The sequence below is a fragment of the Rhopalosiphum maidis genome, chromosome 2, assembly GCF_003676215.2.
Source record: "Rhopalosiphum maidis isolate BTI-1 chromosome 2, ASM367621v3, whole genome shotgun sequence".
Taxonomy (NCBI): Eukaryota; Metazoa; Arthropoda; class Insecta; order Hemiptera; family Aphididae; genus Rhopalosiphum; species Rhopalosiphum maidis.
This window is the reverse complement of record NC_040878.1, coordinates 23,789,151-23,809,270: the sequence shown is the minus strand read 5'-3', so window position 1 is coordinate 23,809,270 and position 20,120 is coordinate 23,789,151. Positions and strand designations below refer to the sequence as shown.

General features: G+C 24.7%; 1 protein-coding gene across 1 annotated transcript; it reads right to left on the bottom strand.

The window, feature by feature from the left end:
• Nucleotides 1-7,648: 7,648 nt before the first annotated feature.
• Nucleotides 7,649-12,186, bottom strand: LOC113552742 (glycine cleavage system H protein). The gene is made up of 5 exons (XM_026955632.1): nucleotides 11,781-12,186; nucleotides 11,622-11,701; nucleotides 9,242-9,305; nucleotides 8,005-8,136; nucleotides 7,649-7,946 (listed from the first exon to the last, which is right to left on the bottom strand). The coding sequence occupies exons 1-5, from the start codon at nucleotides 11,881-11,883 to the stop codon at nucleotides 7,849-7,851; spliced, it is 477 nt and encodes a 158-aa protein (XP_026811433.1). The 5' UTR covers nucleotides 11,884-12,186; the 3' UTR covers nucleotides 7,649-7,848.
• Nucleotides 12,187-20,120: the final 7,934 nt, after the last annotated feature.

The window sequence follows — 20,120 nt, the reverse complement described above, 5'->3', positions numbered from 1 at the left end:
TTATCGTGAGTTTATATTGAATGATATTTAAATAATTTGCAATTGATTATGCTTACTATAAATTAATACGTCGTTATCGTGTTACATAAATAAGGTACCTAATTTTAAATACCTATAGCATGTATTTTTATTTTATTGACTATGACTACTAATTATAAGTGCTGATATTCAAGTGTTAGAAATGTTATCTTATCATTAAAGCATGATCTATAAATTATATTATGTATATTCGAGAATCGAGCTTTAAGATGGTGTCGTGTGTTGTCTCAAATAATAGAAAATTGACAATTTTAAAATGTTAAGACATAATATAATTTTAAAGTTAATCATCAAACTATCAAAATAAAAAGAAAAATTATAAATGAATAAAAATAATTAATAATAAATAAAAAATATCATATAATATAAGATATATGCGTATAGTAGTAAAAAGTTTGGGATGACTTTAGTCTCTTTCACCATTTAAAGATTTTTGCTACTTACCTATAAAGTTATGGTTTGTGTTACACATTATTACGATCAAGTGTTTGGTCTATTGCTATCACAATAATGTGACAATAATAATCTTGATATCTGCATGCTATAAATGTGGTAATGAAACGTTAATATTAAAATGTGATAATATGATGCTGAAAATAATTACGTTGTCCTTGTGTATATCTTTAAAATCATAATTTTGTCGTTTAATACCTTATTGTTTTTTACCTGATGTTTTTTCCTTATCATTTTTACTGATTATTATATTTGATAATAGATTAATAAATTCACTTTGAACCAGAGTATAATGAATTATTCTGAACGTAAAATTTGAAGTGTTAAGCCTTACGCATTTGTATAAGACGGATACAAACATGCGGAAATACACGGATACGTCACTCCTTTTAAACGAAAATTATAAAAATAAAATTACAGATAAATGGTAGATCGTTTTTATTTCGTGTCCGAAATTAGGTAAGTATCTTACAATTTGTAACTATACCTTTTATCTTATTATAGATATTATTTTTTTTAAGTGTTTAATTTTGAATGGTTAAACATAGTTCTAATTTATCAGTTAACCGGTGGTTGGTAACCTTTTTGGACTCTGGGGCCTCATTCAAAAATTTAAAAAGTTTCACAAGCTGTGTCGGACAAAAATTAAAAATTTCTAGTCTTATTCTAAAGATTTTTAATTTATTAATTTCCATTATTGGATATTGTTCACTATTTTTTCATATCAAAATTACTTATGTACGCCTTAACAGTTAACACACGGTGGAGATGGTCTGTTAAACGTGTTTGGTGTTGGTTTTTACATTTTTTCATAAGAGAAAAGGCCAGTTTACACATATATGTAGATCTTAACATAAAATAATATATATTTTGCATCTATATTTTTAATTTTTGAAAATTATGAAGCAAGTTTAGCATAAAAAAAAAGGTAAAACCGATTGTTTGAATGTATTTTTTAGAACATCTTGGGACTAAAAATCCATAATTTTCATTTAAAACTCAACAGGAACGTTTTCGACATCAATATTACATTGATTGACGAGTAATTGAAATATTATGAACATTGATTAAAATCTTGAAAGCGATTATTAAAATCATATTGAAGTGTCGAAATAGATTCAAAAAATTCAACTGATGAAAATTAAAATGTCGACAATTCAAAAAAATGTTTACAAACTGCAGAAAATATGATAATTTTTTTTTTTTAAAAATGAAACCGTAAACATTTTAACTTTATATTTCGAATGACTTGATATGATACCACAATAAATCAGAAATAAGTTTATTTTTACTTTGTAGTTTTATATTAATTTTATTCGTGTTCTTCAATATATCAACAATAAACAACCGTTCAGAAATCCAAACTTCATTTTTAAGAATGAATTTTTTTTTTAAAATGTTGACGTAATATATTACCCAGACGCCTTAAATTATAATTTATAGATATAAAATGTATAGATTTAAGGAAATAGCTAAAAATATTAAATTTAATTTTGGAGTAGACTGCTGCAATCATAGTTGCCGACTACTGAACTAACCGATTTTATATAATGTGTCCCTAATCCCATTTCACCCTTAGTATTTCCATGGAAAATCAATATATTTAAATGCGTTTTTTACATATAAGTAGGGAATTTCTGGTTGAATGGCATAAGATTCGATTTTTTTATGCAATTAAGTTTTTTTTAATTTTCAAAATTACCAATTTATTTGTAATATTTTTTAAAACAGTTAAAAAAAATAATTAAAATTGAATAAAATCGGACCAAGTTCGAGAAAATTATATTTTTGAATTTCTAAGAATAATATAGTTAGTTTGCTAGTTAAATGTTTAAATGTTTAATCAAATAGGTACAAAACAAAAAAGTTATACAGAGCTAAAGACGATAGTACTATATGTATGACACAGATAGCTATAAAAAAAAGAGCACAAATGAATAGTTTTAGTAATAATTTTCAAAATTGCTATATACGTAACATTTTTATTATAAATCGCATATATAATAAAAGATTACACATTACAACCCATTTCGTAATTTTAGGTACACTTCACGATAATTAAAATACTCAAAAATTTATAGGTAACCAGTTTCGTCGTTCAGTCTTCAGTAAACGATAAGATACAGCTATTGTTATTTCTATTCAAATAAAATCTTTGATTAAATAGATGTGTATATAACTGTATAAGTATTGTAGGCTGAAATGGATATATTATTATTGAAATGTGAAAACACTGGTTATCAAAAATTGAATTTTTTCAATCCTAATTGATTACTGAAAGCTTCAATAATAATTATATATCCACAAATTGTCATGAAAAAAATCAGTATTCCAATCGAAATTGATTATAACATGCAATTCGTATTTTGCTTGGTGACAACTATTATTCTAAGAAATTCAAAAGCATAATTTGCTCTAACTTGGTCGATTTGTAATCAATTTTAATATTTCTTCTTTTAATTGTTTTAAAAATATGATCAACAAAATAGCTATCTAATTTAAAAAACTTATTGCATAAAAGAGTGTTATAATAATTGTGAGAATTGTGAATTTTAGTATCGAATCTTATGCCATTCAGAATTTTTATACTTATTATTGAAAAAAAAACGTAAAAAAATAAATGTATTTTCCACGGAGATACCGGGATTGATAAATTGGATCCCAAATGACATTATCTCGGTAAATTGGGTCCCGGAAAAAAAGTATTATAGATAAGTTCCGGAAAAAAATATATAAATTAAAATATATGTGGTTTTTATAATATTATGTTCTAAATAAGTAATATATAGTATAAATAATTAAAAATTCTAATCTAACAATATTATTAATATACGAGTATTTCGTCATTTTTTCTCTTAAGTGTATTTCTTTACTGAGCGTAATTTTATTTTTTTTTAATGTACTTTGTAATTTAATATGTGTCTCAGAGTCTTAGACTGTACTTGTAATAACTAATCGTTCATCCACAACATAGAATTATTCAAAAGTAAATTGAATAAATACAAAATATTAAAATTTTAATTTTTCAATATTTTAGACCTAGTTGCGCCAATAGTTTATAGCTGCAGAGATCCAACTAACCTACTACCTTTTTATACCCGGAACTCAACTTAGCGCTTTCAAAATGAACACAAATTATCGCGGAACTAATTTACCTAGCCCCGATTAAAGGTGATACGAGAATTTTGGGACACACTGTTCACTTTTAAAAACAAAACTAAACAAATAGAATATATTCTTTTTCTAAGTTCCTAGTAATTTAATTAATAAATTAAAGATTTATCATACAGATAAATAAATTAATGTTTAATAATTATGATTTAATTTATATTCCATAGTTTAAATGTATTTACTTATATATAACGTTATAAGTTTATAACTAATTAATTATTATTTACTGTATTATAAGATTTTACAAGTATGAAATATCAAGTAAGGATAAGTATTTTTTTTATCAGTAAACTAATTTTATGGCAATGAAAAATTAAAATTATGCTAAATGTCTATCTATATATCTATAAATACTTGATCAAGGACCCAAAACAGGTTTTTAATTTTTATGGTTCAATATGTCTCCCTATTTACTAACGTTATTTTATAATATACTTTTATACCTAGTTTATATAATATACGGCCATACGGGTTTAAATTTTAAACCAGTTTTTATACTGGAATACTGGATTAAACCATTCAATCATCAATGATATTGTAATAGTTAAACTCGTGTATTATATGTTTATATCTGTCATCTATGACTGTTTTACACACACACACACACACACACACACACACACACACACACATATATACATATATGTGGTTTTATAAACGACAATATTTAGTACTTAGACAATATGATCTAAGGTTCTATTCATAGATGTTGGTTAAATAATTCAATAAATTATTAGTATTAAGTCCAGATTCAAATTCAAAAAAAAAAAATATAAAATATGCAAAGAAAAATTACTTAATACTTAATAGTTATTAATATTATTATAATTAATTAGTAAACATTTTCATACATTTTGTTTTATTATTATCGCTATGATTAATATTTATACTTCTAAAAATATCAAAAGTATATTTAAAAAAATATAGTTGGTATTTACCTATTATTTCTTAAAGTGAATTAATTTAATTACAATAGGACATAGGTATATAACAAAAAAAAAAAAAATTAATTTCAACAGATGTGTAATTTAATATTATTTTGAATTATATAATGTTAAAAATGTATGCCAACACCAAGTTTTATAAAAATTGATTTGAGATTTCGATATAAAAAAACGATTTTTAAAAAATGTGGATGTATCCGGTTATTAGGACCTTCAAATGATTTAAAATAATTAGTTGTTTTGTAAACAAGGGCATCTTTGTATGCAATGGTTCTGTATATTAAGTAATCTATTAAATATTTTTCAGGAGTTCAGTAGCTCTTAAAATTATAAATTATTAGTAATTAGTTATTAATCTGTTTTATATGATTTCTGATTTTTTCAATATCTAATACTCATATTTTGAAAAGTATTGACTTTTTTTAAAATAAAATGTATGACCATATATCATTCTGAATTTGAAGGTTAGTGAACTTATTTATTTTAGTACATCTATATCTAACAATTGATTACATTTTATTTTTAAATGGAAACCTTAAAGCACCCTATGGCCCATGCACAAACTCGTTTAGCTACTATCCATCTTATGAATATATTTGAAATTAAGTTAAATAGAATTAAAGAGAACTAAACATTGCGCATACACAAACCGACAAACCACACAAACTTGCAAGCTTACATCAGTTACATCGTAATAATTTAGACATTTAATGACAGACCGCCTTAAGAGTCGCCTCATTAGATCGAAAAATCAAAACAATTGAATATTTCATGTTGTGCCTATAACTGAATTGTCCTTCAGTTTTCACTGTTTTCAGCAACATATATGTTAGAAAATCTGAATGCTTAGAACTGATTAAATAAAATACATAGAACGAAATACGAATAATAAAACGGATCGTGTGTGACCACTTAATAATAGGTACCTACATAACGTTCAACTTTAATATGTATTTTAAGTTTAAATAAATGAAGTATCAAGTAGGTACCTATAAGTGGCCACAAATTTCACATCATACCTCTTGCTTCTTCACTCCTTCGTTTAAACTTAAAATTCTTACAAATAAAAAAAATATAAAACATGATTATTAAATGAATTGATCTACCTATAGGTACTCGTATAATTTTATACGCAAAACACTTAAAAGCAAAATGGGAAAACGATTATAATATTATGAATATTATGAATACCACTCACCTAATTATCGGAAAGTTGAACGTGAAATGACTCAACTATCGAGTATCCGTGAACGACGGTAATGAAAGAAAGACAACTTTAGGTACCTATTTAACCTTCCGGCTTCTTCGGAGGTCAGGTTTTTCTCGTAGTAATAAATCTTCACCGAAGTGTGAGTATTCGTCGATGGTCTGGAACGTTATATATTATGTTCTGTAGTCTGTTTTGATTTTACAAAGTTACATTACTTGAATCATACAGGTAGAACAGCGAGTCTGTATTTTATGCATTCATAACCAGCTTTTACTGCCTATTACACATACGAGTATATTATAATATATGTAAGTATAGTAATTTAGATATTTCTTCATTCGCGTATTACGTGCGAGTACACATTTGTCATTCATTATTACTTAATATTGTTGTGCACGAAAACGCAAATCCACATTAAGATTTACATTAATCGTTCATTTTTAATAATTTTATGTAAACAATTATGTATAGAAGCAAGAGTATTTTTTATGTTTGAAAAACGCATGTAACAGAATTATTTTTAAGTTCTTACCTAGTACCTACCTATTGCTGCTATATGTTATTTAACGTACACATCAGCATAAAATGTATTACCTATTACGCTTAGTAGTTAGTATGCAGTAAAGTCAATTCGTGACATGTTGATACTGTGATAGGCAATATGAATACTGAATAGGACCATTGATCATAAATAGTATTTATAATCAATGATAGGACGAATAGGTACTTCATACTTGGTACTCCTCTAACTACCTTTGTAAATTTGTAATGTACATCCGGCGGCAAGGGACCAACAAATTAGATACGATTAAAATTGGTTTAATCGCCATAACATTCTAACCTATAGATAGTGATTAATGCATATAATTAACTGAAACTATACACATAATTTTAAGACGTTACATTTAAATAGCTTAAATATTTTTTTTTTAAAATTGGTACATAACAAATAAATATTTAAATTTTCAAATAGTATTCACAGATATAGAGCCCTAATCTTTATCTAAGACCTTTCCTAACAAGACGAGTAATTATGAAAGATTAGTAAGTATTAATTTAATTAGATTTAACAATGCAATTCCAAGATATAATGAAAAACATATCAACCATGTTTTATAGGGTTAGAGATTAAAATATTTTATTAACATAAAAATAATCCCATTCTACTTGTCTTAACATAACTTAAATAAACCATTCATGATTTGATGGTTTATTTTAGAATTACGAGTAGTATAAAATATAATACCATAATAGAGTAATATTTAATATGTACTTGATTATCTGTGATAGTTAGGGTTTGTAATTCCTTGGTTATACCTATATATTATCATGGTAAATATATTATAAATAATAAATCATCAAAAACCTATTTTAAGTAGTAACAGTTTCAAAAAAGTTTTATTTTTATAATAATGTATACTTAACATACAGAATTTGAGTTATCTTTAATAAATAAGAAAAAATATTGATATACACATTTTATATTTCAAATGGTAATCTCCCATAATACTTTAGTATTTGTACACAAATTTATATTTACCAATAAACAAATTTCACATAGTTATCACAAGATTTTTCACAAATTGGTTTTGAGTATTACCTGTAGACACAATACACAATTAAACAATGCATTAACATTATGATTTATTTTAAGTTATCAAAATTAAGCTGTGTCTTGTGTGTACAGAGCAATAAATTATGACCGATGACTTTACAATATTTAAAACATAATATCTAATCTAAATAGTTTAGGTCATAACAATATGTATAACAATTTGTGATTAATACATTTTTTTATTGAATAAAAGTTTTAAAAATAAATTTATATGTATTTAATATATAAGTTTATTTAGATAAATGCATACAACTTAAGTAAATTATTAACAAAGTTTAAATAAGAAAATAAAAAAATATATACAGAAGTCACCTATACTTCAGCTACTTGTTAAACATACAGTAATAATCAATGTAAAACAACATTCTATATTTAGTAAATTTTGTCTAACAGATCATACATTTTTTATTTTAGAACTAACTGTGATCCTGTTTAATAAATTCAGCATATTGTTCTTCATTCATTAAATTCGATATTTCTTCCAGAGATGATAGTTCTAATTTGAAAAGCCATCCTAAAAATTAAATGGTTAAAATTATAAATTTAATAGAACATTCAATAGTATATTATACCATTTTCATAACAAGATTGATTTATTAATGCTGGTTTTGATTCCACCTGAGAATTTATTTCAACTACTTTGCCAGATGCAGGACTGTACAGTTCACTTGCAGCTTTTACGCTCTCTAATGCACCACATTCATCTATAAAAATATTTTTTTTTAATAAACTTAAGTACAAATTTTAAGTTATGCAAAAATAAAATTGACATCAAAAGTATTAATAGAATTGGAAGATGGAGATAATACACATTATATGAGTTGATTTATAAGACAATAGGAATTAATAATTTAAGCAACCTTTTTTTTATCCCCAAGAATAGGTAAATTTTTTTAAAAAATATTAAATTTTAAAGATTTTTATGATAATGTGTATTATTACGCCAACATTTATATGCATTTGCATATAGTTATTGATTGGTTTAAAAAATAGCTAGTTCACACCAAAATCTGTTTCGTGGTCTAATGATTCTGTATACAACATTTTTGCATTTTTAAGGCATATTTTATGATTTTGTGCATTTTTAAAGCATATTTAGGATTTCATAATTTTTTTAAAACATTTTTAACTTGATGAATCGAGAATTTTCACAAAATAATAATTGTTCAAGGGTTTTAAATATCGGAATGCAGTGAGGGAGCTGATAATAAAATAGGTATACAATATATGCATGTTTTTAGATAAAATATTAATTTGTATCGCTCTTAGGTTGTCATGGTTCAAGTTGTTTATCAAAATTTAAAAACCAAAATCAACGCTACTTTTTTTTATAAACAATTTAAATCATTTACAGTACAATATATAAAATATAAGAAATAATTTTATTAAAAATAAAATTTTACAATTTATTATTATTATTTTTATTTTTTTGAGCACATTTTGGTAATTATTAGAATATAACTGTAAACATATTTAATAGGTTTTTAAGGCACAAAGTACAATTATCAGTTCTATTTATTATGAATCTTACGTACAAATATTTTTGTAAAGAAAATATTAAAAAAAGGGCATTTAAAAAAGTATTTTTTATTTTACATTAAGGTATACACAATCTGTACTTATAAGTTAATATCACAATAAGTGATGATAGAAAGAAATATTTATATGCTTATATGAAGCCACTTATTAGTGAAATTTGACTGATTTTAATAATACAAATAAAACCAAAATTGATAAAATAGTGAGGGAATCACTTATTTTCACCTCATTTAAGAGTAACAATTGATATAACATGTAATATCTATTTACCTTTTATTTTTACTTCTGTTCCAACAGCAGGTAGCTCAGCATAAACTACATCACCTAAAGCATCCTAAAATAAAATTTAAATAATTAGTTAATGTCTATGATGATCCATATAATATCAATTTTTTAGGATTATTAACTATTATAATATATTCTATTGTCATATTTTATAACAATGTATAAAAATCAAGTATTGGAAGTATTATATAACATCATTATTCATTATAATAGTTTTTTTAAGGGTATTCAATATTGACCATTTTTATATTTGTACAACATATAAAACATAGAATTTTAGATATGTTTTTGCTAAACATACCAATTGATCTAGTAAAATGATAAGATATCTGAAAACAGGTTTAAATTTGTCATTAAGTTTACTTGAGATTGACAATTTTTAAATTTATTACTTTTAATTAAAAAAAAAAAGAAGAAATTAAAAATTAATAATTTCAACTTTTGAAGAAGTTATGATCAAAAAATAAAAAATGTGGCAAAGTTAATTTCAAGTAGACTAAACAATATATTTAAATCTGTTTTCAGATTTCTTATCACTTCACTAGTTCAATCGATATGTTGGGTAAAGAACACGTCTAAATTTCTATGTTCCTCATGTGTGGGACAAAGAAAGAAACAGTCAGTATTATTTATGCAATAAAAATAAAATAAAATATTTTAAAGTATAATTTTTGACAAGAAAATAATATAATGTTTAATTAAAAATAATGATCACTAATCAGTATATGTAGATAACTAACTAAATATTATGAATTATATTTCTAAATATATAATTTTAATAGATTTATATTCACAGTAATTCCTTATTAATAAAAGTTATGAAAACAAGAATATATTCCTATAGGGTTTTGAATAAAATGTTTTTAACGATAAACACTGAAAAAATGGCATGAATAGACATAATAAATAGCAGTATTGGGTAGTAACATAAAGGTAATTTTAAGTAAAAAACTAATTACATTAAAATTTTAATTAATTATAAACAAAATATTTCTTTTTAATTGATTTGAAAGTAATGTTTGGGCATAATAAAACAAAAATTAACGAAATTAAATATTCTTTTAGTTTCAAGAGAATAAAAAATAAAAAATGGTTTACAAATGATAGAACTATATCTTTTGGCAACTTTCATGATAGGCTGGCAGCAGCTCACTTTAAATAAAAATTGTTTCTCTCTTCTAAAATCTAACACAGTGCTTCTTTCAAGCTAAGTATTAATTTAGATTATTAGAACCAAATAAATCATGAATAGGTGAAAACAACTTTGAAGAGTCATTATTAAATAAAATAAAGTTAAATGAAAATATGCATAAATTATTTTTTTTAATTTTTTTAATTTTTAGTTTTAAATATTTAGAAACTATATTATCATTTAAAGTAAATAACAAAAGAAATATGATTGTAACTATACTTTGTCCAACAATAGAAAGAGCTGTGGCCCGACAACAGTTGGTTCCTCTATGTATCCCTACACAACACGAAGACATCCACCTAATACGATCAATTCTATTGATTATCACACAGGGATGCTCAGAATCGGTATGTTTTCTTACTATTTACTTTTGAATACAAAAGTAATGCAATACTATTATGTTTGTACTTTGGTAATAAAAAGTAATCTAGTTACCTTTAAATTTTCTAACTAAATTAATAAAAGTAAACTAAAATAATAAAAGTAACTTATTCAACACTGATAACTAGTTATTATATCCATGAGTATGAATTATATTATACAATTATAATGTAATCTTAACAATTTTTGTACCACTAGTTATTAATCACTCTGTAATCATTATTAAGTATACCTATCAATTAATTTAATTAAAATACTAATAAACATACTAAATTTTATAGATAAATTCAAGAGAAAAATATGTAATAATTGATGAAATTTAATTTTAAAAAGGAAAAAATTAATCTAGTTGTTGATAACCTCTACGTTTTGAACTTTCAACACTTCTATGATTTTAATTTGTGTTATACAACACAAAGGATTACTATACAATGAATATTTTAAAACAGAATTACATTTTTTTATTTTTTTGAAAGAATGAAGTGTTTGGACGACTAAATGGAATTAAAAGGAATTAAATAAAAAATTCCAAATCATTTGTTTAGTTTTTTTTTTTAATTTTGACAATTATTTTTAAGCTTGAAAATGAAAAATTCATTTTAATTAACTGTATTGTTTAAAATATTTTAATATTTTATATTCGAATATTTCTTAACCCAAAAATTTTTTTTGTCGTATTCAATAAATTTAGTAAGAAAACATCAACTAATTACTGATTACTGTATAATTGTATAAAAGTTTTAAATAAATTACTTAAATATTTATAAAATGTATCATCTTTTGTATAGTTACTTGAGCATAATCTGAAATTCCTATAGTACCAATATTATCTTTCACATCAATCCATTCATGTTTGTCAGTATAATAACGATCTAAAAACAATGGTTTTTAGGTAAGCATTCATTATTAAAATAAAAATGTATAGAAATATATAAACTAAAGGCATATTACCTTTAACTTGAGAAGTAGAAAAATGCAAGACACTCGCCGATAACCTTTGAGCATGATTTGCATTTCTCCAGATTTGATTAGTTACTTTAATAATTCTAATCATTTTTGTAGAAAATATTTTTCAAATTTAAACAAAGCGGCTCAATTGTGTTAAAATAAATTAAATATAGGAACAATGAATTATGAATGTGACATTAATCGTGATTTGTAAACACTAAAGTTTAAAGTAGTGAACTCATAAACTGAATGGGTGCTTGTGTAATGTGTAATACTCATACTGTAATACTTCTTTTTCAAGTCTGAAAACCCGATGGCCGGTATTCTTATCACAGTTTAATCAACTTATATATAACAATATAACCCACGACCTTAGATTATTATTTTTTAGCACAGTCGCATAACAACGCAGAACAATAATAGTAATTATTATTATAATTAATAACCTCAGGTTGGTGCGTTCGTTCCTTGATAATCGGAGATTCAGATCAGCTGCTGCTGCTGATCATTTTTACATTGTTCTATACTTTTACCGTGGTATGAAAATTAACTGTATACAGTCGTGGTTACGTACCACATAGATCCCGAGACAAGTAGATCCACGTACGTCAACTGGATCCCTTTGGATATTTAAAATCTCAAAGACATTTTAGATTCCATATTAACTATAATCTCCCACGTCATTTAGATACCCAGATATCGGCGGTAATTTTAAAAACTTGTTTAAAAAAATACTTAAATAACAATTTAAATTTTAAAAATATTATGAAGTATAAGTAAGTTACATGGCGTTAGTAAAATCTCTAATTCCATTAATTATGATATTAGTTTCGATTTTTTAAATAAGTAGTAACGTTTCATTATATTCTAATATACACGATATATGAATTATCAATTATGTTAGTGTAGAATTTATATATAATTTTTAAAAGAACTTGCTCAAATACCTATTTATTATAATAGGTAAGTACATTAAAACCTATAGTATACAGGGTGACTATACTTATTTACAAGTATTGTATGGCCACTTATTTCTTTAATGTTAAATTTATGTTGGACTTTCAAATTTTAACGTTAACTTTGCCTAAAAGCCATATTTTTAAATTCAAGTACACAGAAGTTATATATTGTTTAAGCTATGTCATGTAACGGTACAGACTTATTTTTTCAAATGAGAAATAACCTTTTATTGCCAATAATTAAGCAAATTATTTTTTTGAAAATAATTATCAAACTACATCCACATAATAATCCTGAAAAATGTTTTTTTTTAGAACTTAAAGAGGTAATTATGTAAATAATATTTAATCTAGTAATTACAATAAAACAGTTTTTGCAAAGTATAAAATATTGATGAATTTATAGTACCTAATCAACATACTTTTTAAATTAGCATAGCCCCCATATTTTCCAAAACTAAATACAGTATAACATCGATTATTCGCATTAATTAGGATCGAGTGGGTGCGGATAATCAAATAAGCATTAAAAATAAAGTTAATAACTAATTTACTGTGTGTAAAACGTACCTATAATATGATACATTAGAATGAACCGTAGGCCCATAGTAGATAATAAAATAATCTCGTATTTCATATAATATAAACACGACAAAACGAACATAGCTAACGATAGAACTAAATTAAATTAAACTAAAAATAAATTTGTACAACAATTTTGTTGTGCGGATAATCAACGTTCTACTGTATTATCATGGATGGACGGTGGTCTTATTCTTAATATACTACATAAGGTTAAATAACTTAAAAACTACTCGTTCAAATGTTAGTTTGGATACAACATTGAATTTTCAAAAAAATCATCTATTTGACTATTTAACAATTATTTGGAATATCGAATATAGGATAGTAAACACTGACATCTGACGCAAATGTAATATTGTCACTAGCGCTATTGATATAAATATGTTTATTAAATAAAATGCTTGAGCGTTGAGCCCAATAGCTTTCAAAAGCAAACGGAGAGTGAATCTGCCCCCTACACCATTAATCTATACACATAAATGATAGATAAGTGAAAATTTATCTATGATACAATTTAAAATAATAAATTTATAGCATAATAATGATTAACATATTATAATAATAATCAAACAAATATAAACAGATAACAGTTATTCAGTTATACCTATTAACAGTTAAATCAAAGCTATAATGCTCAAATATGGCTGATGCTAATTCAGTTATGTTTAAAATTTGAATACAATAGTATTTAACATAACTATACAAACTTGAAACTATACAAGAATACTGAAAAAAATAAATATTGTATAAATTCAAAATTTTTAGTTAAGAACTATATAATAATAACTATATTATAACTATAATGGTAGTTTTTCCTATGTATCATCTAAACATAATAATCACAGATAGATAAAATAGTCTTAACATTTATTGAATAATTCACGCAAAATATACGGTGAATTAAATTTACAAAATACAATACGGTTGTTAGTTGTCATTATAAACTGTTGTGTAGTGAAGAATTCAATAAATGGGATATACAAATTAAATCGGTTTATTGGTATAAGTACAATAATATACAATATAAGTACTAGTAAATTCAAATATTGACATAATTTTGATGATCAAAAACTAATAATTTAATAAATAAATTAAATACATTTAGAATTGTATCTATTTCTTTTAGATAACACTTTAATATTAAAACATCTTAAAAAGGGCTTGAGATGGCCCTGGGAGAGCTAAGCCCTTCCGAGGCGCCCCCTCTTATTTACGCCCACGCGGCATGCACTAGTCACTTAAGTCAGTAGGTACCTATTTACTGAGCTACCATCGTGTTTCTCTTAGAATTTACCCGTTCTACGATTATAAAACCCAACGACAATTATTGGAAACTAGAAATGGAGTAAATAAATCAAAATCAATTTAATAATCAGAACTAATTTGTGGCTGTACGAGTTTACGTATTTTGATACGTGTAAACGATTGAGGGGACTATAATGTCTATCGTTTAATTGGAATATGGACACCTATAAAAGTTATTTTTAAGCTATACATAAACATTTACGATTTGCTGAACTATAGGTTTATTCATTGAACATTAAATTATGGTTTTAGAAATTAATAGGTGATGTATTAATTACTAAATAAACACACAACAATAATTGTAACAAAAAAAATTGAACTCCAAATAATATATTCTATTTTCCAATGATATAGTTATACATCTTTTATTATTAAAAAGTATTTATTAAATTTAAGCGATTTTCGGACATTTAAATTGTTGTGTTGTTAAAAATGTCTAAGATTTGTCAAAAGCTTGAAAATTTTCAAAATATATTATAATTAGAAATTTTTAATTTGTATAGCTAATGCGTGAAAATGTAATACAAATTTCATCATAAGTAGTTCATAATAAAACCAAAATATCTAAAAAAAATTGAATTTTATAAGAACAGTTTTTATTCTAAGCATTATTTTAAATTCAAAGTTGGATAAATAAAATAAGGTTTAAACGAAGAATAGTTTTAATTATTTTGCTGTAATTCAAAAATATTAATTTTGGGTGGCATAACATTTGTACGTATAAATACATAATGTAATTATATAAATAATACATACATTTGTAAATACATAATGTAATTTTCAAAACATTTAGCCTGCACAGTGTAATTATTTGCCTATATTTATACTACGAGCATATTATATTCACACCGTTCTCAAAAGTAAATAATAATAATATAATATGATTTACCTATAAGATACAAATATTATAATTTTCGCATGCGATTTCCTTTCTTATTTCACATTTTTTACATACTAAGTTAGTAATACTAACGAGTAACGACTTAGATATACAGTGGCTTAAATTTAAAAATTTGGCCCCAATGTGAAAAACTTACGAATCTTTTCCTTTGCTGAATAAATGTAAAAGAAAAATTTAAGTTTGTATGTCTATGTCTCTATAAGATGGTAATTTGTTATGTAATATAGAGAAAACTTAATGTTTTAAGAACATTAGTAGCCGTAAAAAAAGTAAATTAATTTAGGAATTTTTTTTCTCTACTGCAAGTATATCATAAGATTTAAACTTTTATTTATTCTTGGTTGAACTACTTAATTCTTTATTTCTTTTCATTCTATACACAGAAAGAAAGTAAAACGTTATAACTTATAAGTTATAAGTAAAATTCAATACAATTATGATAAAAACTGTTTTAGTTTTGTTAACTATATTGGTAATGATTTTGTTGATTTAACTTATATTTACTATTATACTATTATTTAAACTACTGTTATACTATGTAACCTAACCAATAATCAATATCCATACTTACGTGAGTTTTTATGAATAAGTAAATGTAACTATGTAACCTGTGGTAAATCGTTCACTGGCAACGAAATTATAAGCAAGGGAATAACAATATTATAAATTATAATGATTACCTATAATCAAATACGCAATCACGAATTAAGATATACCTTAACCGTTTTCCTGCTGAATTATTTTTTCCCAGTTCTTAGTACTGTGCTGGGATTAAATTTTATTTTTAAATATTTTTTTTTCGTATTGTTTCAAATATTGTTATAGTTCAAATAATAATTATCAAAAAAAAAAAAAATTTCTAGTAACTTCTTTAGCAGATATTAGTTAATTAAGTTAGTTATTGGTTCCCAAATAATCGATAATGAACTATTATTTCAGTTTATCAAATTATAATAATTTGGGAACCCCGGAAAATCAAATAAATTATTTTGCTTATAATTTTATTAATATTTATATTTATCATATATTTTGTTTTTATTGTCTCTTTGAATTCGTCTAATTAATTAAATATTATTATCACATTATCGATAACAGCTTTTGTTGATTTTTAAAATGACGCGTATGTGCGTCCATAGCAGTGAAAGGGTTAATTATGTATATCTTAATTCTTAATTTCACAACAATCAAAGCTCAGAGTTCGTATGTCGTATATCATACTATATTATTTAACTATTTATACTGGTTGGAGCATATCTATGGCTGGGAAACTGTTTTTAAAAATAAAATTGTTACCTATCTAACTATTCGTTATTTATAAACATGTACGTAACCATTGAATGAAAGTATAGACATATTATGATACTCATTACTCTTTGTAAATAGATAAAACAAAGAAAAATCTAAATAAAAGTTAAAAATTATAATTAAACTAATAATAATATTATTATTAATTATACATTTACTCGGACTTCTCGGTTTGTTAGTTGCTGGCTACTTAAGTAAGATAGAAATTTTAATTGTTAGTATAATTATTAACTGTAGGTAGTTATTTTATATTTATACATTAAGGGATAGGGGTAAAAAGCAAAAACTCTTTAAAAAATTATATAAAGAGTAATAACTTAAATTAAACATTAATAAACATTAAACATCATGTTTAATCTATGGACTATGGTACCTAATAAATAATAATAATTACATGACAAAATATTTTACTAATACAAAAACATCCAATATTATAAAATCCTTAATTAATACAAATTAACAAATTATAAGTCAGGAATCAGGATCTAAATAGTCTAAGCTAATAAAAAGATTTAACTTACTACAAATTATTATTTATTTAATTAATAATTTTAAAAATTTATATTGTACATTTTCAATCTGATTGACATCTATGCTATTAAACTTTTATATTAAGCTCCTAAAACATCATAAGACATCAGTACATCACTATTAAAAGACCTTTTTTATTGAGCAAATTGTTGTGGGATTTATATAGGTACTTAACATTTAATTTGTAAAAACCAAATTGTAGAATAAAATTATCTATAAATTAAATATTGACAAGCCGATAGCCTATGATGTTAAGGTCTCGTTTCCAAAATCCAAATGCGTTATAATTATAAATAGGTAACATACTAACATCGCAAACCCAAATACCCAATATTGTACATATTTTATAATATGTAAATTATATATATAAAGTACGTCCATCGTCCATGGTATTAGTGCATTACCAATACAATAATACAAACTTATTAAACTTATTTTTATAAACGCAAAATTAAACTTTTAACAATATTTTTAGCTCAAAATAAGCTGGGGGTGCTAAGCGCCTAATCAAACCTCTTGTACCTCCGTGGACTACATGTGCGATAATGGCGATGTTATTGTTTTAAAACATACTTTTGAATTTTATACATTTATAATTTATATATATATAAATATGTAGGTAGGTTGTATCTCAATAATTTAATGTAATGTATAGGTATGTATATTGTATATAATCGATGCATTGTCTCATTGACAACTAGTTTAAATATATTTAGCTATATAATTAGATATATTTGTATAGGTATTTTATTTAAAATAATATTGATTTAATTTAAATTTTATTTTTTATTTAGCTCTAAAACAGGTGTCCTAATAAATAATTATAATAAAAAGGTATAAGGTGGTAATGCTCTGCTATACATCTATAAATTTGGTGACGAGTTGGTCACTTTTATAGGTATGTTGAATTTGAATTTATATCTAATTTTAAAGATATAATTCGTTTTAAACAGAAAACTATTCTAAGCAGATACGGTATATCATATACGTTCATATATATATATATATATATAACTATAAGATAAGAATAACAGTGTTAGGTAATTTTCCACACCACCTTTATTATTAAACGACGTACAATAACATTGTCCGTATTGTTTAATAACTTTATGAGGTATTACACAAGGCGCGTTTTTTTTATTGTGGTGTCCCCAGTAGGCCTAATCCACATCGTAAGCGAGAACGCATCATATGCAGGGGCGTAGTTAGGTAGGGGCTTTGAGTTACGTCAATCATTAATATTTTCACAACAAATGTGTGCCATAGAGTCATAAAATACTATAGTATTTATATAACATGGTGTTCTATGGTATTAAAAATTTCACCATTGCGAGGCGTAGAAGTTTTTTAGTTTTTTTTTTACTGGGGGGGAGAGGCAGCAAAATATGTGTTGCCCTTATCCTAAAATTCCTAAATACGCCACTGATCATGTGAATGCATTCAAATAATAAAAAAAATATACAATAACTTAAACTATGTAGATTCTAATAATACTTAATAATTTTTTTCAATAAGGAATCCTAGGAATAAAAATATGATTTTCGGTAATGTGTATAATATGTGTGTTGCCGGCCGGCGATAGTCAATGTGTTGGATGAGTGAATGAGAGATGAGCGTTGACGCGTAAGGGGACAACTAAATAAACATTATTATAATATACTAATATAATAACTTAACCTAACCTATACTATAAAACAAACACATCCTGGCAACACTTGATATTAAGATGAGCTTCTTATTGATGCTGCTAATCTTCCTCCGGGTTGAAACGAAGCTGAGTGCCGACACATTTCCCATCAACTTTGTGGCAAATTCTTCTTCACTAATAAATATTATATAAAGTATACTGTACCTACTACGATTCTAAAAATTATAATATAATACAAATAAATCCTTTCGACACTTGATATTAAGATGAACTTCTTTTTGCTGCTGCCAGACGTCCTCCATGTAGAAATACAGCCGACACATTTTCCATCAACTTTATGACAAATTCTTCTTCACTAATAAATATTATATAAAGTATACTATACCTACTACTATTCTAAAAATTATAATATAATACAAATAAATCCTTTCGACACTTGATATTAAGATGAACTTCTTATTGATGCTGCCAGTCTTCCTCCGGGTTGAAACGAAGCCGAGTGCTGACACATTTTCCATCAACTTTGTGACAAATTCTTCTTCACTAATAAATATAAACATTATATATTTATATAAAGTATACTGTACCTACTATGATTCTAAAAATTATTATATAATACAAACAAATCCTTTTGACAGTTGATTATCAGTTGAATTTCTTTTTGCTACTGCCAGACGTCCTCCATGTAGAAATACAGCCGACACATTTTCCATCAACTTTGTGACAAATTCTTCTTCACTAATAAATATTATGTATAGTATACTCTACCTACTACGATTCTAAAAATTATAATGTAATACAAACAAATCCTTTCGACAGTTGGTATTAAGATGAGCTTCTTATTGATGCTGCCAGTCTTCCTCCGAGTTGAAACGAAGCCGAGTGCCGACACATTTTCCATCAGCTCAATGACAAATTCATCGTCGGTGAGTAGTCCATGATCCAGCTAAATTTTGGTTCCTATAAAACTACAAACTAATGTGCAGATTAAATGCAATAAAAAAACTATTTTAATATTTCAGAAATATGTGTTGGTGTTCTTTTATTTTTGAATTTAAATTAATTTTAAATTTTATATTCATAATTTATCAGTTAAAAATGTAAAAAAG